General features: G+C 43.5%; 1 protein-coding gene across 1 annotated transcript in view; it reads left to right on the top strand.

Moving 5' to 3' along the window:
* Nucleotides 1–686: 686 nt before the first annotated feature.
* The window catches only part of LOC112103316 (probable ATP-dependent RNA helicase DDX60), a 78,462-nt gene continuing 54,537 nt past the window's right edge, over nucleotides 687–24,611 (top strand). The window contains 8 exon segments of the mRNA XM_029910673.1: nucleotides 687–757; nucleotides 12,552–12,850; nucleotides 12,953–13,022; nucleotides 14,711–14,888; nucleotides 17,302–17,643; nucleotides 19,053–19,166; nucleotides 22,905–23,014; nucleotides 24,282–24,477. Of these exon segments, the coding sequence (XP_029766533.1) occupies nucleotides 12,571–12,850; nucleotides 12,953–13,022; nucleotides 14,711–14,888; nucleotides 17,302–17,643; nucleotides 19,053–19,166; nucleotides 22,905–23,014; nucleotides 24,282–24,477 (1,290 nt within the window). The 5' untranslated portion in view covers nucleotides 687–757; nucleotides 12,552–12,570.

Genomic DNA, 24,611 nt, shown 5'->3' with positions numbered 1-24,611 from the left:
CAGGAAGAGTGCAGGATTAAAACCATGAAATTCCATGATCTAATTGCTACAACCTTTGTCCTTCCTTCCCTCATTACTACTCTACTGTTTGCTATCCTCACTCACATAACTATAAAATATTCACGGCAGGGCCCTTATCTATCTTTACTAGGGCACAGAAGAATAATTAATAGCACTAATAATAGAGGTGGTCCAAAACCAGACTACTACTGAAAATCACCCAGATCTGGGGTGATTCTTAATCTGAACCCCAATCTGGACCTGAATTTTGTAGTCGGCCCTTATTTCTATAGGGTCATATCGTGATATCCTTCCACATGTTGAACAGTACCTTATAGGTGTAAGATTCCATTCAATATGTGGAAGGATATCACTATCTGTAGGGGAAAGGTTGCGGAAGATTGGCGAGGAGCTAAGTGGTGGACCGAGTATGTGACTGAATGGGAGAGGAAGATGCAGGCTGTGCAGTTGAAGGCCGTGCAATGAACCTCGTCCGGCAGATCCTGCCAAAATGTAGTTTAGTATAGTTCAGCATTTTTTTGTCCTGTAAACAAGTCAGCTTATATAATATGTATGATTTATGAATGCAATGAATGTTGTCAGCTGTTGACCCCATGCAATCTTGAGATAAGCGCAGGGGGATATAGCATTGCAGCGGACTCCCTTCAGTGGAGTCCTGCCTGGCCAGCTGTCCTGAACGGTCAGAGTTCCCTGCAGCCCTTCTGTGCACCCTGGGACTCCCCGTGCAGCTTGGAGTGTAAGTTCTTCCTTCAGTAAAGCCTTGCTTTTTACTCTCAGGCCTGAGTGTCATTCTTTCGCTGGTATCACAGCCCCCCTTGCGGGCACACTATCTAACTCATAATGGGTAGAGCCTAACACTATCTCTATATTGGCACCAAAACAGTGCTTGAAAGACTGATGTGCCTTAGTTGCATGATTCTTTTCCTTTTCTTGGGAGCTGTGAGACCATGCATTACTTAGAAAGTTTAGGTGTAGAGAGTGTTCCTCCATGACATGCAATTTCCCCACAATTCTTAAATCATATATGCTAAATGTTACTACTGTATTTAGGCGTGACAATCAATATGAGTTACAAAAATACTTTTTTAAATTCTTTTCTTCAGAAAGCTCGTCTTCTCTTTCAATGACATTAAAAATACATGCTCTTGTTTTTTCTCCCTATTTGTCACCATTTCCCTATCTCAAATGTCGGCAGGTAGACATGGTCTGGAGCTGTAAAATTCAGATCCTGAACCAGAAACACCCTGAAATCAGGATTCAGTCTTTTGGTTTGGCCTATTATAGAAATGTGGAGGAATAGCTGCAACATACAGGCCTACTGTCTAATCCACATAGCCATTTACACGCACCATACTCACTCACTTCATGAAATCTATAGGTTGGTCCATGAGGCTCAGCACTGCGGACCAAGACTTCGGATAATATTGGGCTCTGATGTTTTGTTTGGGCATATTATAGAAACAGAACCATAAGGCACAATTTTGGTCCAAGTTTTGACGCCCCCGCAGGTCCGGGGGATCCGGCTCTGATTCCGCCTGCTGTGGTAAAGAAAGGGAGAGCGGCTCAGCATCTCAAGCCTGGGTCTGAGTTCAGAGTCTGCCCAAGGCTGGGGGAATTGGGGGCTCGTGCGGGCTTTGTCTTGCTGTCTTCCCCCAGGCGGGGCGGGCGCCTGCAGCTGCAGGGAGCGGCGTCAGCGGACCAAACTGGTCCCGGGTGCTTTCCAGAGGAGTCGGAGCAAAGGCCGCGGCAGCTCGGTGGGGGCGGCGACAGCAGTGGCTATAAAGAGCGCTCGTTCGCCCTGCCCGGGCTCGCCGCGTCCTCAGCCGCTTGTCGCGGGGAGAAAGAAGTGTAAGGAGTGGGCGCGAGGCGGGAGACAGAGCGCAGCTGAGAGAGGCAGGACCTGTGCCGGCGGCTGAGCCGTGGGGCGCCGGGACCTGCCTCCTGCGCTCGGGGAGGGGATGCCCGCACCTATCCCTGACTGAGGCGGGGGTGCCAGGACCGATCGCCTGAGCTCGGGCTGGCGATGGAGGGATGCTGGGCACAAACTGAGCCGGCCGCTGCCCATTCTCAGCTGCTGCTCCTCACATGGAGCAGGCGGGGCTCGCCTCTCCCGTGCCTTTGCTGAAAGAGGGGCTGCGATTAGTGGGCCACGGTGGCTCACTCTTTAAAATTGCGTTTAGCAGCATCCTCAGCGCTGTAAAGGGCAGACCCCGACCGGGGTGCACAGATGGGCCTTTTGTTTTGGAAGGTCAGGGCTGAAGTTATTTACGATATTAGACAATGATGCCTAATATCCTGGTTTGTTTTAAGCGCAGTTTGTTTAAGAGAGCAATAGGTACTCTGCAAACATCTAGTTGGCATGCATAGGCTGCCAAGCTTGCTGAAGTTGACTAGATGCAACATTTATTTGACCCACTTGATTTTCTACCTTATATTTGTGAAAAAGTCCAGATAATTATTTATATGAAGTTTATTAGTACCGTTTATTTGTTTATTTATTTGAAACCTTTTTTTCCCCCTTTTAGATTACACCGTGGTGTTATATGTTTCTTGAATCTGCAAGCAGGCAATGCTGTATTTGGTACTACTTCTTTCCATAATGGAATATTTGTAAACTACAGTAGAACCTCAGGGTTACAAACACCTCAGGAATGGAGGTTGTTTGTAACTCTGAAAAGTTTATAACTGTGAACAAAACCTTATGGTTATTCTTTCAAAAGTTTACAACTGAACATTGACTTAATACAGCTTTGAACTTTACTATGCAAAAGAAAAATGCAGCTTTTAACCATCTTAATTTTAATGAAACAAACACAGAAAGTTTCCTTACCTTGTCAAGTCTTTTTTAAACTTTCCCTTTATTTTTTAAGTAGCTTACGTTTAACACAGTACTGACTATACAGTATTTGTTTTTTTTTTTTTTTTTGGTTTGTTGTTTGTTTTGTCTCTGCTGCCTGATTGCATACTTCTGGTTCCAAACGAGGTGTGTGGTTGACTGGTCAGTTCATAACTCTAGTGTTTGTAACTCTGAGGTCATACTGTATTCATTACTGTATATCATCTTTTTAATTTTACATTTATTCCACTTTAAACAAATACTCAGTGAAATATATTCTTTTACCTCCATGATGCTAAACTTTATAGATGTACACCAACCTCTCTGTGTGGTATCATTTTTCAGTTAGACAGAATAGTGAGTAGATGGTGCTTAATAGTGGGTGGTCCCTGTTCAGAAGGCTTGGTGCAGGGTGCAGTCCTCCATGCCATACTCAGGCAAAATTTGACTGCCAAGTCAAAAGGAGTTTTTCCTGAGTAAACAGGAGGTGGGCCCACGGTCTAAAGACATATACATAAAAGACCACATATATGGAGTCAAAATGTTTTGTGGAGTAGTTGAATATTCTTTGTTTCGGTTTTCACCAAGAAGGTTAGTAGTGCTTGGACGTCTAAGGGTATGTCTACACTACGAGAGTAGTTCGATTTTAGTTAAATCGAATATGTGCAATCGATATTAGAAAGTCGAACGTGTGTGTCTACACTAAGGACAGTAATTCGACTTTGTCAGTCCACACTACCAGGGAAAGCGTCGACATTGGAAGCAGTGCACTGTGGGCAGCTATCCCACAGTTCCCGCAGTCCCCGCTGCCCAGTGGAATTCTGGGTCGAGCCCCCAATGGCTTCTGGGTAAAAAATTGTGGCGAGGGTGCTTTTGGGTAACTGTCGTCATCCGTCAGTCACTACCGCCCTGCCTCCCTCCCTGAAAGCGCCGGCGGGAAATCAGTTCGCGCACTTTTTGATCAGTGACAGCGCGGACGCCACAGCACTGCGATCATGGATCCCGCTGCGACCATCGCTGCAGTTGTGGCCGTTCTCAACGCCTCGCACCTTATCATACACCTTTCCCAGAGGCAGATGCAGAGAAATCAGGCGAGGAGGCTACGGCAGCGGAGTGAGGGCCTGAAGTCGGAGAGTAGCACAGAGCTGTCAGAAACCACGACACCCAGCGCCGAGGACATCACGTTTGCAATGGGGCATGTGGATTTTGTTGAACGGCGATTCTGGGCCCGGGAAACAAGCACGGACTGGTGGGACCGCATAGTGCTTCAGGTCTGGGATGAATCCCAGTGGCTGCGAAACTTTCGCATGCGGAAGGGGACTTTCCTGGAACTTTGTGAGTTGCTGTCCCCTGCCCTGAAGCGCAAGGACACCCGCATGCGAGCAGCCCTGACTGTCCAGAAGCGAGTGGCCATAGCCCTCTGGAAGCTTGCAACGCCGGACAGCTACCGGTCAGTCGCGAACCACTTTGGCGTGGGCAAATCTACCGTGGGGGTTGTTGTCATGCAAGTAGCCAAGGCAATCGTCAAGGTACTGCTGTCAAAGGTAGTGACCCTGGGAAACGCGCAGGCCATCATAGATGGCTTCGCTGCGATGGGATTCCCAAACTGCGGTGGGGCTATAGATGGGACTCACATCCCTATCCTGGGACCGGGCCACCAGGCCAGCCAGTACATCAATAGAAAGGGGTACTTTTCAATGGTGCTGCAAGCACTGGTGGACCATCGGGGACGGTTTACAAACATCTACGTCGGATGGCCGGGCAAGGTTCATGACGCTCGCGTGTTCAGGAACTCTGGTCTGTTTAGACGGCTGCAGGAAGGTATTTACTTCCCGGACCACAAGATAACTGTTGGGGATGTGGAGATGCCTACAGTGATCCTCGGGGACCCAGCCTACCCGCTAATGCCCTGGCTCATGAAGCCCTATACTGGCGCCCTGGACACAGAAAAAGAACTGTTCAACTACCGGCTGAGCAAGTGCAGAATGGTAGTGGAGTGTGCTTTTGGCCGTCTCAAGGGGAGATGGAGAAGCTTACTCACTCGCTGTGATCTCAGCGAAACCAATATCCCCATCGTTATTGCAGCTTGCTGTGTGCTCCACAATCTGTGTGAGAGCAAGGGGGAGACCTTTATGGCGGGGTGGGAGGTTGAGGCAAATAGCCTGGCTGCTGATTACGCCCAGCCAGACAGCCGGGCGATTAGAAGAGCCCAGCGGGACGCGCTGTGCATCCGGGAGGCTTTGAAAGCCAGTTTCAAGGCTGAGCAGGGTACCCATTGACTTTTAAGTTTGTGGACACAGAAGCTGAACTTGCCCCCGTTTCTTTACCCAGTTGCCGTCGACTATCCTCTCCAATTACATACCCCCTTCACCCCCTTCCCAAAAAATAAAATCTGTTCTGTTTTGTTCATGGACACCGTTGTCTTTATTACTGTTTTCACGGGAATGTTTTAAACCTGGGACGCAGACTGTGGCGGGGAGCGGGTTTAGGGTTGTGATGCAAATGATGCTTCTAAACTCCAGGAATGACAGGCTCCGCGATGGTGGACTGGTTGTTTCAACGGAGCCTGCCAGCCCTCCTGGCCGGGACTGCGTGTATGTGTCGGCTATGTGACTGTCTTGCAGGGGGAGGAGGGTTACAGATCCCCTGCTGCGCGGCTCTGTGATCCAGGGTAAGGACCGCTGCATAAGATCTGTAACTGCCCTCCCCCGCCACCAAGTCACAGAGCAACACCACCGCCCCCACCACACAGAACATGAAAACCACCTCCCAGACTGACCAGGATAACTAGTCACTGCACTGTATATGTGCCCTGCTGCTGCACCTGCCCCCTGCTAAAGGTGACTGTCCTGTCCAATGACCAAGGCCCTTCCCCCCCCTCCAGACAGACTCCCCTCCAAAAGAAGAGGATGGAAACAGAAATGAACAGAAACGTATTCTTTATTAACAACCGCACATGGAACGGGGGGGTGAAACTTGGACGGGGTCTTGTGTGAGGCGGGTAGGAAAGGACTTTTCAAATTTTGGGGAATGAGAGCCTTCTAGTGGTAGAGCAGTCCGCAGGGGTGGAGTGAAATTTTTCCCGGCCCCTTCCACCCCTCCGTGTTTGGACTTTGGGTGAGGGGGGTATGGGACTTGGTGGCGGGGCAGGGCAGTTACAGAGAGACTGCAGCGGGGCTCTCTCCTCCTGCCTCCGGTCCTGCAGAACATCCACAAGGCGGCGGAGCGTGTCCGTTTGCTCCCTCATTAGTCCAAGCAGCGTTTGAGTAGCCTGCCTGTCCTCCTGTCGCCACCTCTCCTCCCGTTCAATGTTTGCCCGGTGCATTTGGGACAAGTTCTCCCTCCACTGTGTCTGCTGGGCTGCCTGTGCTCGGGAGCATTCCATTAGTTCAGCAAACATGTCTTCCCGTGTCCTCTTCTTCCTCCTCCTAATGTGCGCTAGCCTCTGGGCAGATGTGGCTGTGGGAATTGGAAAAAGGGAGTGAATTCCTGAGACAGAGCAATGTATCTGTGAACAGAGAACATAGTCTTTCTCTGTGAACAAGACCATGCAGAGCACCTATCACACGCGCACTGAGGACAAGGTCGAATTTTCGGCCCTCGCCTACAGTGCCTGCGGTCTTGCTGTGGCGAGCTGAGGAGCAGGGCAGGACACCGGACTTTGTCTAGATGGCAAACATGGTAAGCCGTAGACTTGTGGCCGCTTAAAACTTTAAGAGTGGCACTGGCCTCCTTTCACATAGAAAGCAATGCGAGTCTCTGCTGGCAGCAATCCTGCAAGCATGAACTCTGGCCCTGTCCCAGCCCCTCGCGGCTGTAAACCGCGTGGCTGTAAACCGGCGGTTGCAGTTCTGTAAAGGGACGGGCAAGCAGTCCCAATACTAACTTTCCCCTACCTAATTCACAGCAGGGAGTCATGCCTGACATCACCCTCCTGAAGGTCTCCGAGAGCCAGAAGGAGAAGATGCTCCGGGACAGCCTGCAGAAACCGGGGCCATTTGCTGCACTGCTGTGCAAGGCCATGATCCCGGAGTACCTGCTGGCGTTGTGGCAGGGAAACGTGTCCTACCACGGGGGGCCTAATAAGCTGTCCCTGCCCAGGAACCTGCTGATGAGGCTTGAAAAACACCTGCAGGAGGTGTATGAGGAGTTCTCCCCGGAGGATGTCGCCTCGATCCCCGGTTACATTGACCAGTTCTTGGCTTAGGTGCCCTTGGAGGGACAAATGACTGCAGGGTTTTGGGCACTATAATCATGAAGCGGACATTGTGAGATTTTTTTAAAATGGTTCGGACTATATATTGAGGCGCCCAAAGACGGAGTAATCATGATACACTTTGCACTGATTCCCCTTTTGTTTGACTTTCCTGTTTACATGTTTTTAAGCACTTTACCCACTGTTAATATTTTCAATCTTCCTGTTTTGTTGCAAATAAATGTTTACATGTTTTAAAGCACTTTAGCTACTGTTAATATTTTAAATATGCCAGTTATGTTGTAAATAAATGTTTGGATATTTAAAACACTTACTGCTTGATCCTTCCCCTGAATCTGTGTCTGGGGTAACGGCTGGGGAGGGTTGGTAGGGGATCTCTGTCAGGGTGATGAAGAGCTCCTGGCTGTCGGGCAAATCAGCGTTGTAAGCGCTGTCTACTGCCTCGTCCTCCTCATCTCCTTCCTCCTCTTCCCCGTCCGCTGAGGAACCGGCCGCGGACAATATCCCATCCTCAGAGTCCACGGTCAGGGGTGGGGTAGTGGTGGCGGCCGCACCTAGGATGGAATGCAGTGCCTCGTAGAAACGGGATGTGTGAGGCTGGGATCCGGAGCGTCCGTTTGCCTCTTTGGTCTTCTGGTAGCCTTGTCTCAGCTCCTTGATTTTCACGCGGCACTGCGTTGCATCCCGGCTGTAGCCTCTCTCTGCCATGGCTTTAGAGATCTTCTCATAGATCTTTGCATTCCGTCTTTTGGAGCGCAGCTCGGAAAGCACGGACTCATCTCCCCACACAGCGATGAGATCCAAGACTTCCCGATCCGTCCATGCTGGGGCCCTCTTTCTATTGGATTGCACGGCCATCTCTGCTGGAGAGCTCTGCATCGTTGCCACTGCTGCCACTGCTGCTGAGCTCGCCACGGTGTCCAAACAGAAACTGCGCTTCAAACTGCCCAGACAGGAAAAGGAATTCAAATTTTCCCGGGGTGTGGCTGGTCAGAGCATCCGAGCTCGGACTGCTGTCCAGAGCGTCAACAGAGTGGTGCACTGTGGGATAGCTCCCGGAGCTATTACCGTCGATTTCCATCCACACCTAGCCTAATTCGATATGGCCATTTCGAATTTAGCGCTACTCCTCTCGTTGTGGAGGATTACAGAAATCGATTTAAGGAGGGCTCTATGTCGAACTAAATGGCTTCGTGGTGTGGACGGGTGCAGGGTTAATTCGATATAACGGCGCTAAATTCGACATAAAAGCCTAGTGTAGACCAGGCCTAACATAGTGAATGCCAGTGAAAATGAGATAGGATCAGAGGCTAAAATAGGGAAAGAACAAGTTAAAAATTACGAAGACAAGTTAGATGTTTTCAAGTCACCAGAGCCTAATGAAATGCATCCTAGAATACTCAAGGAGCTGACTGATGAGATATCTGAACTATTAGCGATTATCTTTGAAAAGTCATGGAAGACAGGAGAGATTCAGAAGACTAGAAAAGGGCAAATATAATGCCTATCTATAAAAAGGGAAATAAGGACAATCTGGGCAATTACAGACCAGTCAGCTTAATTTCAGTACCCAGAAAGATAATGGAGCAAATAATTAAGCAATCAATTTGCTTAAGGTAATAAGTAACAGTCAGCATGAATTTGTCAAGAACAAATCTTGTCAAACCAACCTGATAGCTTTCTTGGACAGAGTAAAAAGCCCTGTGGATAGAGGGAAGCAGTAGACATGCTATATCTTGACTTTAGCAAAGCTTTTGATATTTGCATGACCTTCTCATAAAAAAACTAGGGAAACTAGATGGAGCTACTGTAAGGTGGGTGCATAATGGTTGGAAAACCATTCCCAGAGAGTAGTTATCAGTGGTTCACAGTCACGCTGGAAGGGCATAACGAGTGGGGTCCAGCAGGGATCAGTTTTGGGTCCAGTTCTCTTCAATATATTCATCAATGATGTAGATAATGTCATAGAGAATACATTTATAAAGTTTGTGCATGATACCAAGCTGGGAGGGGTTGTAAGTGCTTCGGAGGATAGGATTAACATTCAAAATGATCTGGACAAACTGGAGAAATAGTCTGAAGTAAACAGGAGGAAATTCAATAAGGACAAATGCAAAGTACTTCACTTAGGAAGGAACAATCAGTTGCACACATGCAAAGTGGGAAACGACTGCCTAGGAAGGAATACTGTGGAAAGGGATCTAGAGGTCATAGTGGACCACAAGCTAAATATGGGTCAACAGTGTAACACTGTTGCAAACAAAGCGAACATCATTCTGGGATGTATTAGCAGGAGTATTGTAAGCAAGACACGAGAAGTAATTCTTCCGCTCTACTGACTAGGCCTCAACTGGAGTATTGTGTCCAGTTCTGGGCACCACATTTCAGGAAAGATGTGGACAAATTGGAGAAAGTCCAGAGAAGCACAACAAAAATGATTAAATGTCTAGAAAACATGACCTATTTGGGAAGATTGACAAAACTGAGTTTGTTTAGTCTGGAAAAGAGAAGATGGCGAAGGGACATGAGAACAGTTTTCAAGTACACCTCTACCACGATATAACGCGACCCAATATAACACGAATTCGGATATAACATGGTAAAGCAGCGCTCCGGAGGGGGGGGGGGGGGCGCGGGGCCGCGTGCTCTGGCAGTTTCACCTATAACGCAGTAAGATTTTTTGGCTTCTGAGGACAGCGTTATATCGGGGTAGAGGTGTATATAAAAGATTTTTATAAGGAGGAGGGAGAAAAATTGTTCTTCTTAACCTCTGAGGATAGGACAAAAAGCAATGGGCTTGAATTGCAGCAAGGGTGGTTTACATTGGGCATTAGGAAAAATTTCCGGTCGGGTGGTTAAGCACTGGAATAAAGTAGCTAGGGAGGTTGTGGAATCTCCATCATTGGAAATTTTTAAGAGCAGGTTAGACAAACACCTGTCAGGGATGGTCTTGATAATACTTAGTCCTGCCATGAGTGCAGGGGACTGGACTAGATGACCTCTCAAGGTCCCTTCCAGTCCTATTATCTATGATTCTATGATTGTATGCTTTGCTCACAGTTACCATAGTTCTGTGGGCAATTACTAGTATTTTGTATTTCAGTAGCCCACAAAGTCCTAGACAAAATGGGGGCCCCATTGTGCTAGGCACAGTACAAACAAACAATGACATTTGCAGGAAAGGTTGCATGTAAGAAAAAAAATTTCAGCAAAGTATTTAAACTTTCTGAAGTTAGTGGGACTACTCATGTACTCATGCATTTGTTTAAGTGCTTTGCTGAATCGGGACCTATGTTCTTCCGGCAAAGTCAGTGGGAGTTTGGTGTGCAAAGAATTGAGGATCAGTCCTCAGAGGGCGATAATAAAGATTTTTTTTAAAGATCACTAAAAACAGCTTTTCCACATAAATGAAAAAAGAAAAAAAATCAAAGCTTTTCATCTACTTTCTGCCTTTTATTATGACCAAATACATAGAATGTTGTGAAGCTCTTTAGTTATGAACTTTGTACATCTAAAGATGATGAGTATTAAAGTTCATATTTAAAATTGATAACCACCACATAAAAATGTAGTCCTTGACTTGTATGATATCTTAAAAGTAGTTATAACAGTACAAATTCTATGTACAGATTATAGCTATTAAAGTTCAAGTTTAATGTTATGATAACCACATAAGATATAGTACTTGACTTGTGTATGATATTTTTAAAATAGCTGTAACAATGCAAATACTGTATACAATATGTTTTATTTGCTTTTATCTTTCATGTAGTTTTGAAAGTACTGTTTTCTTGTATTTGATTGTTTATTTGAAGCCCTGAGCATCTTGTCTGGAGATGGGAGCTTTATTAATGCAAAACCATTATAAATGAAATTTATATTTACTAACCATTATTTGTAAGATTATTTTCCTTTCACTTTTGTTTTATTTTGGTAACTAAAATAAAAGAGACAGTGATATCCATTTTTTAAAATTGCGGACACTGAACAAACACATAACAAGTGGTGTCCATACTTTGTGCCTACCTGCTAGGTGAATTTCAACCCTGTAAAGTAGGATGGGCATCTATAGTTATTTTTATCAATTTAAATACATCTATCAGAAAATAATAACTCCCACATTAGGTACTGGGATCAATAAGGTGTGATATTCTTTTGCTGTGGAGAAACTCACTGCACCAAATCCAAAAAACCTTATAATACAGTACTCCGCTATCTGAGAACCATATATGACAGACACTGAATCCATCACTTACGCTGCTGGATCTTAGTGTGTTATATTTTCACAATTATTGGAAATGTTGGCTGTCCTCTTTCTTCTTCTCCTTCTTATAACTGGAGTTAGCCTGGCATTTTATTTGTAAGTTATATTTTGTTGTATAAAAGTATTGTCATTAAATGTTTGCAGTAATAAATGTGCCACATATTCTCCTTACTATATTTGTAGTGTGGAACTTATTCTGGTAACAACCTTCAAAAATTAAAATAAATATTAAGATAGGTCAATAGGGAATTATGTAAGATAGGATGGGGCTGGATAAGTCTTTGGTGTGTGTGAATGAAATGTAATCACTGAGATGTTGGCTATGCTGATATGTCAGCATAGGATGAATTGGAAGATATTCTGCGAACCCTTATTTATAGGAGCAGTCCTTACTCATACAGGTAGCTCCATTAAAGGCAATGAGAGTTTTAGTAATTTAAAGCTATTTGTGTTGATAAGGCCCCAGTCCTGCAAAGAAGTGCATGTAGGCAGACCCCTGCTCTTATGCAGAGCCCCGATGGTCCCTGACCAGCACAGGACTGAAAAAGCTGAAAGATGGTGCAGAACCATCTTTCCCTTATTCTGGATTTACATTTGACATAGCTGAGCCCATTGACTGCAGTGGGAGTTCTGTGTTAGTAAAGCAAGCAAGATTTGGTGCTTTATTTTTCTCCATATTTCCTTAGGTGAATAAGCCATGGCCCTTTGTGGAAGGCAATATAGAGATTAATCATCCCGGCAACAGTTTTGTGGGATATTGTGCCTGAGGACAATGCCTCCTAATTCCCTGGCACTCTGGAGAAGGAAAGCTACTGCAGCACCTCTTTAAAAGGTGCAAGATTAGAAGAGGTTCCTTGCACCTTTCCTCCCCTTCCCCTTTTGTTCACCCATTGAAGGGCCACACAATTTTTTTCTTGTTGAATAAGGATGACTAGATTGATGTTAGAAGAAAAAAGATTTGACAAATTTTAGGAAACTGAATTATATGAAAATATTGAGTAATTATTGCAGAATATAAGTAATAGTGAGTAGAGTTTGTTGGAAAATGGAAAAAATTCTCACAGGGATATTCACAAAATGTTTTCTTTTTTATTTGATGGAAATTTTCCAGCCACCTCTAATAGAAAGGTGGACAATTTAATGAACCAAGTCTAAGAGCATACCATAGTTACTGAAAATTAATTACTTGCGATTAAATACATTTTTATTTTTAGAGACCAGAAAGAAAGTCTGATGGCTTCTGCACAAACTGATCCTGAGGAAGATGGGAGTGTGAATGGGAGTGAGAGTGACAGTAGTGCTGATGAAGAGAGCGAGACCACGGATAGTAGTCTGGAGCATTATTCTTCTCCATTTGATGGAGAAGAAGATGGAGAAAAAGAAATTGAAGAAGATAAAAGCCATCTTAATTTTTCAGGTGTATTGAGAGCTGAAGAAGAGTCACAACATGTTTCAAAAGCTGATAGAGAAGATTCCAAAGAACTTAGGGACAGCCATGATTCCCAAAATCCTGGTGAGATGTTAGCTGCTTATGCTAATGTCTAATTTTTATAGTGTTCTTTTACCACATGAATCCCTTGTAACTGTTTGAGTAAAATCCATATGTTTATTTTAGAAAAAAGAGAATGTCTTGGATTTCTGAAGAAATTGTCTTTATTCATTTGGAAATCCCTGTCACAAGCTAAGTATGTACAGTGAGCTTCACTGAAATAAATGTAAAAATAATTTGTTAGGAAAAAGTTTCCATTAAATCCAGTAGATGGCATTGTTAGCGTAATATAATACCTTCTACTGTGACTGTCCACTATTCATCCAGGTATCAGAGGGGTAGCCGTGTTAGTCTGGATCTGTAAAAAGCAACAGAGAGTCCTGTGGCACCTTTAAGACTAACAGATGTATTGGAGCATAAGCTTTCGTGGGTGCATGCATCCGACGAAGTGGGCATTCACCCACGAAAGCTTATGCTCCAATACATCTGTTAGTCTTGAAGGTGCCACAGGACTCTCTGTTCCTTATTCATCCAGGTTTATTGAAAATCAGGAGATCAGGGCTGTCAAATTTATTCTGTGAAGGAGGCTGAATTCCACTTTTAATTATGGTCAGTGGGCTGGGCATTTAGGACTCTATACTCCCCTCAGTCCATAGCAGAATGCTCACTGACACCAATGGGAGGTTTACACAAAGAACACAGCAGGGTTCCCCAGCTCTAGCCAGTCCCCCCCAACATCTTTCTTCAGCTTCTATTCTTGCCAACAGCTCTTGTTACTAGTTCTCATCTCGGTTAGCACCCTCTCTCTCCCAGGTCTCCTATAGCTCTCTCCCAGTAGCTCTTGCCTGTTCTCCACTGCTTCTCTCTGTCTCCAGCAGCTCTCCTATGCCACATCCTATCTGTCTCTGGGGCTCTCCTTTCCTTTTTGGATACCTCTCACTTGCCCTTCCTATCTCTCTCAGGCAGCATTCCTCCACTGCTTTCCTGGCTCTTTATACAGCTCAGATGCCATCTCTTAAGGCCAGTTGGCAGGCAGATGACTAGTCACAGGTGCACTGAACATGATCCCTCTTAAAGAGGCCAGTCACCCTGTGACAAGGCTTCTACTGAGATTTTCAGAAGTGCCCGGGTGCCATCTTTTCCTCATTTCCCTGTGATCTTCAGTCGGAAGGGGACTGGCTCCAAGTCTTCTTTCTGGCGGGGCTAAGGCAAGTCTTATAACTTCCTGACATAAGTAGCCTCCATATTAGGGGTAGAGTGAAGAGAGAATCCCTCTAATTGTTGGTTTGCTGGAGGGGACTCACCATGATTGGATGCTTCTTGCTAATAGGATACACTGACATTTCTTGGGCTGAGGAAAGGGGTAATATTCAATATCTTTTCATCTCCTTTTAAAATTCTTCCCTACTTGAAAGAACCCATCTTTTTAAGATGTTAAAAGAACTCCCTGAGCTCTCTGAAATTATTGGCATGAACATAATTGTTATATATTATAACTGGGGCCTCCGGCAAGAGGGTGCCCAATATACATTCTGTGGTTGTATCCAATGGGACACTTTTCTTTCAGAATCAGGAACAGCTTCCACAGCAACACATATGAGTGATAGCAGCCATGAAATTTGATTTGGGCTAGATAGCATCCACAGTGTTGAAGAGTGAGAAAATTTCCATTACATTGAATGAATGAAGAGCAATGTTGGCAGCTTATGACTGACTTTAGAGCCAAGAAAGATAGCTTACTTCTGAATTGGCCTCTACTAATCAATTTTAGTAGATTTTAAAACAAGTTTTCTAGTGAATTAAATGTTTTAGCAATCAAATGTCCCGCCCCCTCCATTTCCATTTGTGCAAGATTATGCTTATACTATTTCTCTTTTCATTCAGGTATGTCAGTTTACTAAATGATTTTGTGGAGTCTGAATTTTTTGTGATTGATGGGGATTCCCTACTTCTCAAGTATTTATGCAAGAAAAGACAGTATCTGCCCTTCTTTTACTTAGTTGAATGCTTTCTACTTGATTTCACACAAAAAGGAGCAAAATATGTAATTGTTTTCTTCAAGGTACTGTAACAACCAACTCTTATTTGCATACTGTTTAAACCACTGCACTATTTCAAAAGGAATTGTTTGATTGTAAGAAAGGAGATTTCATCACTAGATTTTAAAAAAATACAGTCTATAATAATTACCAACCCAATCTTACTCCCCTACCCCGAATCCATATGCAGAAGGGACCTGCTTATCTAGACCTTACATCTCCCGGGCACGTCTCCCTCAGCAACAGTTGGTTTTCTGTCCCAGGACTCTGCTGAGGAGGCAAACAGTGAGCAGTTCTGAAAGATTCACATTGTTCCCTCACTGGTCTTGCAGACATTGGCCCCAGGCTTCTGTCTGTAGTAGCTATCCTGTGGCATTGGAGGATGGCGAGCGAATGAGGCAGTAGAGAGTCCCTGTGCAGTTGTCCCTGTGCAGATCCTGGCCGCCTTTCAGCCCTCCTTTCCCATCCGTGCTATGATCTGTGTGGCTCTCAATGGACGCAGGAGGTTTGGGAGGAGGCCCTGCAGCCTGTTTCCATGGATTGGATAAGCCATGCCACTCCTGATGGACTGATTAGGAAACAAATTGTCACAATGAAAACCTTGCAGAGATTTCCTTTGCTCTGTGGGTTTTCCCACAGCACAAGGTTATTGGGCCAGAGTGTAAGAAAGGCAAATCTGTTTATTTCAGTTATATGTCCAAAGAGATGCACAATAACCCCCAGGAAACACATCTGAACCTTATTTTCCTGACTTCTTTTTTGTAAGAATTGTTTTGCAGAAGCTTCTATTGAAATTGTTTAGTAGTGTATTAAAATGAATGTATAATCGTGTAGCTAATCATTAAAATCCATTTAGAGATACGCAACTATATTCACTTTGATGACATTTTTAACAGTGCATTCCTAGAATTTTATAAATCTTGATCATTTATAGTAAAGAAGCTTACCTACAAAATAATAGCAGCGTGGGCCCAATGTTCCCCTAGAATGGAGAAATCCATGGGAAGGGGGAAAGTCTGCTGGAAACTGCAAAATTGCTTCTGTAAAATTTTCCTCATATCCATCACTGCAAGTGCAGAGGATTACAGAAAAATGGAATGGGGAAGAGATATGCTCTTTAGACAAGGTGCAACTGAGTGGGTCCTCAGTTGCCAGTGGAGACGGCCTGCCACTTCACCCAGTTTCCCAGGGCTCCTTTCCCACATAGCAACCTGGATCCTTTAAGAGTCTTATTTTGTTTTCTGAATCCCTGGTGGCTGTACACTACCTTCTTTTTCATGGGGAATAGAGGAGCCATGGATCAGTAACTCCCAGGGGAAATTCTGGGTCCTGAGAGCACATGTTGCAAAGTGGCTGCTCCATGGCTCCATCCATCCTTGGCATATCTACACAGAGCTTGAGGCCTTAGCCCACAATGTGCCTGTAGAGCAGAGGATCTCAACCTTTCCAGACTACTGTGCCCTTTTCAGGAGTCTGATTTGTCTTGCGTACCCCCCAGGTTTCACCTCACTTAAAAACTACATGCTTACAAAATCAGACTTAAAAATACAAACGTGTCATAGCACACTATTACTGAAAAATTGTTTACTTTCTCATTTTTACCATATAATTATAAAATAAATCAATTGGAATATAAATATTGTACTTAGATTTAAAGCAGTATAAACAAGTCACTGTCCGTATGAAATTTTAGTTTTTACTGACTTCACTAGTGCTTTTTATGTTGATGAGTTGATGTACCCCCTGGAAGACCTCTGTGTACCCCCAGGAGTACATGTATACCTGGTTGAGAACCACTGCTGTAGAGGGACTTTTGCAGCTTCCTAGTGGGGATGGAGGAAGAAGATGATTGTGTCTTCTTTATTTGGACTATTGAAATAGTTATTACATTTCTACTGGGGCTATAGTAATTATGGGTGGAGCTAGTAGTATTGCCTATGCTTAAAGTTAACTGGCACTTCTCATTGTAAGACCCTGTTTTCAGGTGGAAAAAAGTAGTATATGATCACATAATTAAAGACTATCATAATGCATATACACTAAGGAGCCAAATTAAATTGCACAAGCAACCTTTATTCTGGCATTCCCTAACTTTTGACTTTGCAACCTTACTGTTCTTTTAACATATTTAAAAAAAAATGCAATGGATGTATCAATGACATCTTTATATATATGGAAATTTTTTATTGCCTTTTACCCCATGAAATATTTAGGAACAAATATATCATTCTGTACAACATTACTAATAGCATACAAGTAAACAGCAGTGATACACAGACAAATATAATATTTTAGTGTTTTTTATTGTATGCTCTTAGGGGCAGGGACCATGTCTTTATGTATGTTTGTACATCACTAGTCAAAAGAGTTCTGAAAAGGGTCTATTGGAATATAAATGTGAAATAATAATCTCTCAATTGTTTTCACTTTCTACAGGATGTGGAACAGATGTATTTCAGTTACCCTAATTTCCTTTTCCATCGTACTGCATTAATACAACACCTGAAGTGCAACACTGACATTGTCATTCATACAGAGTTTTCCAACTGTTTCTCACCAGAATGGCTGATTTTCCTCAAGGAAAGTTATCCATATTTTGTGATAATCTCTGACATAGGACTGACCTCTCTACAAGAAGACTATTTACATATATTTATCGCTCATACCTTGTCAAAGAAAATCAGTGTTGTGCTCACTTCAGGACAGGAGTCTGATGCTCTTACAGTTTATGGATATTATGTCCAGAATGTGTATGAACACAGGTTATTTTTTCAGCAGGTAAATTGCAATACATCTTATTTATGGATTTTAAGTAGGAAAAATGTACCATTTATATGTAGAATTATATTTTTAATTAGAACATCTCATTGGCAATTTTTGAATCAAGGCTGGATGTTCTAAAATACATGTTCTAGAATTATTTGGCGAAGTTGTCCAGTGTTATACAGGAGGTCAAACTAGTTTATTACAGTGGTCCCTTCTGGCCTTGGAATCAATGAATTTGAAAACCAGGTTTTTTACATTAAAATCGTGATGCAGTTATAACATTTGGCTTGTCTATATGCTTTTCATCTGAGGATCTTAAAGACCTCTGCATACATTAATTCATTTGGGGCAAATTCTTGAGCCCTTCTCCATAGCAACATGCTAGGCTATAGGATTCAGTGCTGTGTGGATCTTCCAGTGCTCATTGCCATGGGAATAAGGGGAGGGGAAGGGATGAGAGAGAGAGGCACAAAGTGTTACTTCAGTTTGCAGTAACCTAGTCCAGCTAATCAGGCTGGGTTGAGGATTTGGCACTTAATTACTGTACCTTAAATGGTCCGATCCTTCTTTCCTTACACTGAATAATACCATACTCTGTGGGTGATCTGATTGAAATCCATGGGACTGCTACTAAGTTATACTCACTGTGGGTAAGGATGGGAGAATTAGGCCCTATGTTGTTATCCTCATTTTGCGGAGGGGGTAAACTCGGGTTATAGAGTGGCTAATGGACTTGCACAAGTTTACATAGTGGGTTAGTGATGGGCCAGGTGTAGATTACAGATTTCATGATTCCTGGTCCTCAGCTTTAATTTATTTTAAACAGAAACAGTTCTGGTTCCCTGGTGCCTATCTGCCATGAATTTGTCCTTGAAGAAAGCTTATATGATGAACTGTAGATCATATTCATTGTCACCCTTAAGTTCCTAATGGCCTGGACTTCCCAAACACCTGTTGAAATACAGTTTATTAGGCAGCCTCAGGAATTTATGAGCAGCACGTCTCTTTTCCTGCACTGTTCATTTAGGGCCTGATCCAAAGACTTCAATAGGAGCCTTTCTATTTACTTCAGTGGGTGTGCATCAGGCCCTGATTTTGTTTAACATATATAGTAAGTGATAACACTTGAGTTTAGGTCTTGGGCATGTGGTTTTTACCCTATTGGGACAAAGGAATTTTCTTTACAAGTGATGTTAGTTTTAGACATAAGCAGAGTGCCCATCTAAACTTATTTTCCACTAGTATTTGAGCTTAATAAACTTTGGGTAAAATTTTCAAAAGCACTGAAGTGACTTAGTCACTTAAGTCCCATTTTCAAAAGTGCCTATGTGACTTTTGAAAATGGGACTTAGGCACTTAACAAAATTTTCCCTTTGACTTTAATGTATAACTTTGACTTGTATACTTTTATTCTCATTTAGCATGAAAAGGATCTGCAACATACTTGTGAAGCCATGGTCAAACACTTACAAAAATCCCAGAATACAGCCTATCTGTATAATTTAAAGCTGAGCTTGAGAAACATACAAGAAGAGGTAACTTAACTATTTTACAATCTTTTTTCTAGTTACACAGCTCAGTAACAAAAAGTGTGTTCATGTAGCAATCTGTCAGTTGTGCAGTAGAAGTCAGATAATGGTCTTGTGGAAGAGGCCATGGGACCCACTCCCAAATCCCATGGATTCCTTTGGAATTCCAGTGGCCTCACTATGTACTAAACTATTCACAACAAAGGATATTTTTTGGAAAAGAGATTGCTTACAGGGATATTTCATAATAATAATATTTAGCACTTACACTGTGTTTTCTTATTCAAAACATTAGACAAATATTAATCTGATATATTGATTTTAGGTTACTATATAGCAGGGGTGGCCAACCTGAGCCTGAGAAGGAGCCAGAATTTACCAATGTACATTGCCAGAGAGCCACATTAATATGTAATGATTATATAAATACACCTCTACCTCGATATAACGCTGTCCTCGGGAGCTACAAAATCTTACTGCGTTATAGGTGAAACCGTGTTATATCGAACTTGCTTTGATCCGCCGGAGTGCACAGCCCCGCCCCCCGGAGCACTGCTTTACCACATTATATCAGAATTCGTGTTATATCGGATCGCGTTATATCGGGGTAGAGGTGTATATGTATATGTGTGTGTGTTGATAATGTATATTTATTATACATTTATAATGTATAGTTAATAATAACAACTTAATCTTTTACTTAGAGGGACTTCTGGCAATCTTTGCTTTCAACAATTCCCTTGAAGTTTGGTTTGTGTTCAGTTGGCTCACATGCAACAGTTCTCTTAAGTGGCTGTCTGTCAAAACAGATCGGTGCTTGGATATCACATGTTTGAGTGTCAAGAAAACAGACTCACAAAGATAGGTCAAGACAAACATCGAGATTAATTTTAGGGTTGCACCTCTGATGTTGGGGTATTTATCCTTTTTTTATCCCCTCTGTCTTCTGGACAGATTTCAATCTGTCATCTTTGAAAAGTTCTATTATTTCCATCTGGGATGTTGCTTCATCAGTGACTAAAGGGAGCTTCAGACAATCGGCTTCAGCACTAAAAGGGTCAATCAGAAATCTGATTTGAGGTCTTTTCTGCTGCAACTCTTGGAATCTTTCCTCAAAACTGTCCTTAAGATCTTTAATCACGCTCACATACCTAGTTGTGCTCCATTTTAGGGGTTCTGCTGCATCTTCTTTTGATCTGGCTTGAAGTTGTAACATTGAGGGAAAGTGTGTCAGCTCTCCCTCAAGCATTTGTCTGTGAAACAACTGCAGCTTATTCATGAATGCAAATACGCCTTGCACTAGATCAGACAGCAACTGGAATTTTCCTTCTAAGTCCACGTTTAGTTTATCCAAATGCAGCAGCATGTCTGCAAGAAACGCCAAGTCTAGAACCCATCCAGGATCTGTAAGCTCAGGGTGTATTGTGTGCTTCTCCTCCATAAGCAATTTTACTGTTTGCAGGAGCTTGAAAAAACAGGAAATAACTTTACCTCTCGAGAGCCATCGATCTGCACAGTGAAATGGCAAATTGGCAGGGGAGTCGTCTTCATCCAGATTTCTAGATACCAGTTGCTCCCGATGAATAATATAGTGAAATGTCCAAAATTCAGGAAAGCTCTCGTCAGACTTATAAAGCCCTACTAATCCATTCACAGACCCCACATGGACAGAGCCCCGCCCGTTGCAATAGCAGTGAGCTTCTGTGAAGGCAAGTGGCTTTTCGCAACTACCAACATCAATGCCTCCTTTAGATCTTGTCCACAAGTTCTGTACTTTAGTGACACGATATCGAGGAGTTCTTCCCTTACAACACAGTCGTCAGACACAGTGCAGACAAATACCGTTAATAAGGTTTATCCTGCGCATGGCACAACTCATCCAAAGCAATGTTCAAATACTCACACTGCTGAAGTTGCGAGTGCAGTTGCGATTCGATGTCACTGTTCGGGTCGGAGATTCTGTGTTCTGTTGTGCAGTGTGAAAGCTGCAGGCCAGAAATTTTCTTTTATAGATTCTCATTCTCTGGTCACAGGATTGAAATCACATCAGTGAGGCACGTTTTTATAAGCTCTCCTTCAGATTAGGGCTTTTTGGCACAGGCTATGTGCCAGGCCACATAATAGAAGGCTAATGTTACGGTCTGCAATCGGTTGGCAAATCTGGTGAAGAACTGGGCTTCTACAGCTGTTTGTTTTTTCAAAGTTTTCAGTTTTAAAGTGCGGAGTTCAGAACCTTGTGGGAATTCTTGATCCATATGTGCATGGCTCAAAGCGAAATTATGCAAGTTTGAAGATTTGGACTGAGAGATACACGTCTGGCAAAGAAGACACATGGCCTTACCATTACATTCAATGAAAAAATACTTATTCTCCCACTCCTGTTGGAAGCCTCAATTTTCATCTGTGTATTTTCTTTTCTGTTTGCACTTGCCTTCCATTGTTAGATGGTGTAAGAAAAATTTTGATTACAAATTTCCACACCAGCTAGTCACCATGTGCTTTATTCAAGGAGACACTTGTGCTGGCCAGGGGGTGCTGGACCCCGGCTCTGTCCCAGGCCCCGCCCCCCACTCCACCCCTTTCCCCAAGTTCCCACCCCCACCTCCGCCCCGCCTCTTCTCACCCCCCCATAAGTGAGCCGTGTCCTCGCTCCTCCTCCACCCCCCGCCCGAGCCTCCTGCACATTGCAAAACAGCTGATTGTGGTGGGCGGGAGGCACAGGGAGGGAGGAGGTGGCGCTGGGGGAGGGAGGAGGGTGTGCACCATGTCCTCTCTCTTCTCCCTCCCCCCAGAGCCTCCTCAACACAGTGAAACAACTGATCGCGGCAGGCAGGAGGCACTAGGGGAGGGAGGGGGGCTTTACTCCGCATCCTCACTCCTCCGCCCTCCCCCCCAGAGCCTCCTGAACGCCACCGCGAAAAGGCTGATTGCAGCGGGAAGGAGGCAGGGGGGAGGGAGGAGGCGCTGATTGGGGGGATGCCGGCAGGCGGGAGATGCTGGAGGATGGAGTTGGGGCTGATAGGGCTGCCGGTGGGTGCTGAGCACCCACCATTTCCCCCCAGAGTCGGCTCCTAGCAGGAGCCACATATTATCTTCTGAAGGGCCGCATGTGGCTTCAGAGCCACAAGTTGGCCACCCCTGCTATACAGAAACATTGTAAATCTTCCTTCATGAGCTTAAACAATAATTTTCAACAATTACAAACCCTCTGCCACCCCGAGTATAAATTCCCCTGTCAGAAATCAATTGGTGGCACTAGCTTAGTTGAGGACCACCAAATCCAAGAGTTTGAGGGTGCATTTTTATGACTTGTTTTCCCATTCAGTTTTTTAAGTACTAAATATGCCTACTCTGCCATTGACCTTCTTATAGTCCTATCGAAGACAATAGCAAAGCTCCCATTGACTTCAGTTGGAGCCAGACCAGCTGGTTCCAGAAGCTGATATTCACCCCCCAAACTACTGGCTTTTTCCACATGGGGCCTCATTGAAAGTCTCTTGAAGTCAATAGAAATATTTAGTGGGCTTTGGATTGTAGTAGAATTGCTTTTAAAAACCTAAGTTTTTAATAACTCACTATCCCAGGAGCAGAAAATGAAACTATTTTAACTAACTTTTTTTCCCTTCTGTATATCTTGATGTACTGCTTTTCTTCATTGATTGAGTTATATAAAGATAAATGTAAATGTCTCCTTTATAATCTTTTCATTATAAAAATAATAATATTAACACCTTATGATTATAGGTATGTCGGACTATTTTGCTGTTGAAGCACCTGTGGCCAGAAGGATCCGACATTAGATGTATTGTTTGTGTTCTTACATGTATAGTGGGATTAAAAATGTACAGTAACATGTTAGAAAATGCAAAAGTCCCTGAGGAAACAAAGGAACAACTAACAAAAAAATTCAGTCAAAAGGTGAGATTTCTTCATAACTTCTCATCACCTGTTCATTCTCTTAACATAAATATTTTGGTCATGTTGGAGAGGATTGTCCCCCAAGATCCCATGCTGAAGAGGGTCCCAGTGGCTTCTGCAGCACCATGTCTTGCTTCCTCTGTGTATCTGCTGGTCCAGAGAACTGCATGAAAAGGGAACATCGACTGGGCGGATTGGCAGAAGAGTGAGTGGACCGGGGGGTGAACTTCATCCTACTACCACCCCTCTGACTAAAAATGATGTGGATTGGGGCTGTATTATCTTTTCTACAGAATCCTCTCTGTGGATGAGATCCCCACTTAAGGGGATCCCCACTTAAAAGTGGGCAGTCATAGCCAGAAAGAGTTCCTGGCAATGGTGCTCCAATGGAGTTGCACCATAGGTAGGGATGGAGCTGCTCTGGGCCATAGTTGGTGTGAAGGAACAGGGCATTATGCCACCTACTGAGGCCCCTGGAATCCCCAAGGAATCCATGGGGTTTGGAACTGGGTCCCATGGCCTCTTTCCTGAGAAGTTTTACCTTAGGAGGCAATCTTGCCTATTACTCTTTTTTCCCGTTCCTCATACACAACAGTATAATAACCACTGTAGAGGAATATAATTTTTCATATTTTTTGTGTTCAGGGAAAAAGTCTCAATTTCTTCCTTGCCATATGTAACCCTTCATCAATATCCCTTTTTAATATATAATTATGCTAAAGGTCTTATGTTTTAATTAGTCTAAGATGGAAGCAGTGTAACAGCATATATGTAGAGTAGCACATATGGTAGATCGTAGGAACATATTGAAAAAGTAACTATGATAACTATCTCAAAATTAATTAATAGGGTTTACAAAGAGAAAAAACCCACATAGGACTCTATTTAAATATTAGCTTCTCATCTTAAAATAACGTAATTTCTATCCAGACAGATTGATAATTGGTTTACTAAATTCCATATGATTTTCAATGGTCACATTACTTCCCTCTTGGATTTATAATGAAAGTGGAAGTGATAATTGATCCTCAGTTATCTAATGCTACAATAAAAGGCACGTGATGAACTAAGTATAGCCAGAAGTGATTGTAACATACAAAATGTATAACAGTAAAGTTTTAGCTGAACTGACAAAGTGAAAAATCACTGAATTATATTTTTAATATTAATTATGTTCACCATTAATTAATATTTATTATTGAGGTACTTAGTGAACCATATATTGGTTATGTCCCAATAGGAGAAAAGTGAATCATTAACACTGGAAGAAGCCGCAGACCTGTGTAGATTGCAGTGCCTCAGTGTGGTTTTTCTTCTCCACTTGCCTCTTTCACAACGAGCTCGGATTAGGATAATCAATTCCTGCTGGACTAAGCAAGTTTTACCATTTATAATCATGGTAGGTGTACCAGGGCCTTGCCTCCTCTGGCATCGGGTGCAGCAAATGCCTCCCTTTTCCTTTTCTTGGTAGGGTACTCTAGCTCCCTGGCCAGGGCCGGCTCCAGGCACCAGCTTACCAAGCAGGTGCTTGGG

Source organism: Terrapene carolina, unplaced genomic scaffold (genome assembly GCF_002925995.2).
Source record: "Terrapene carolina triunguis isolate 2854851 unplaced genomic scaffold, T_m_triunguis-2.0 Scaffold66, whole genome shotgun sequence".
In the NCBI taxonomy this organism is placed as follows: Eukaryota; Metazoa; Chordata; order Testudines; family Emydidae; genus Terrapene; species Terrapene triunguis.
This window is presented reverse-complemented; position numbering and strand designations above follow the sequence as displayed.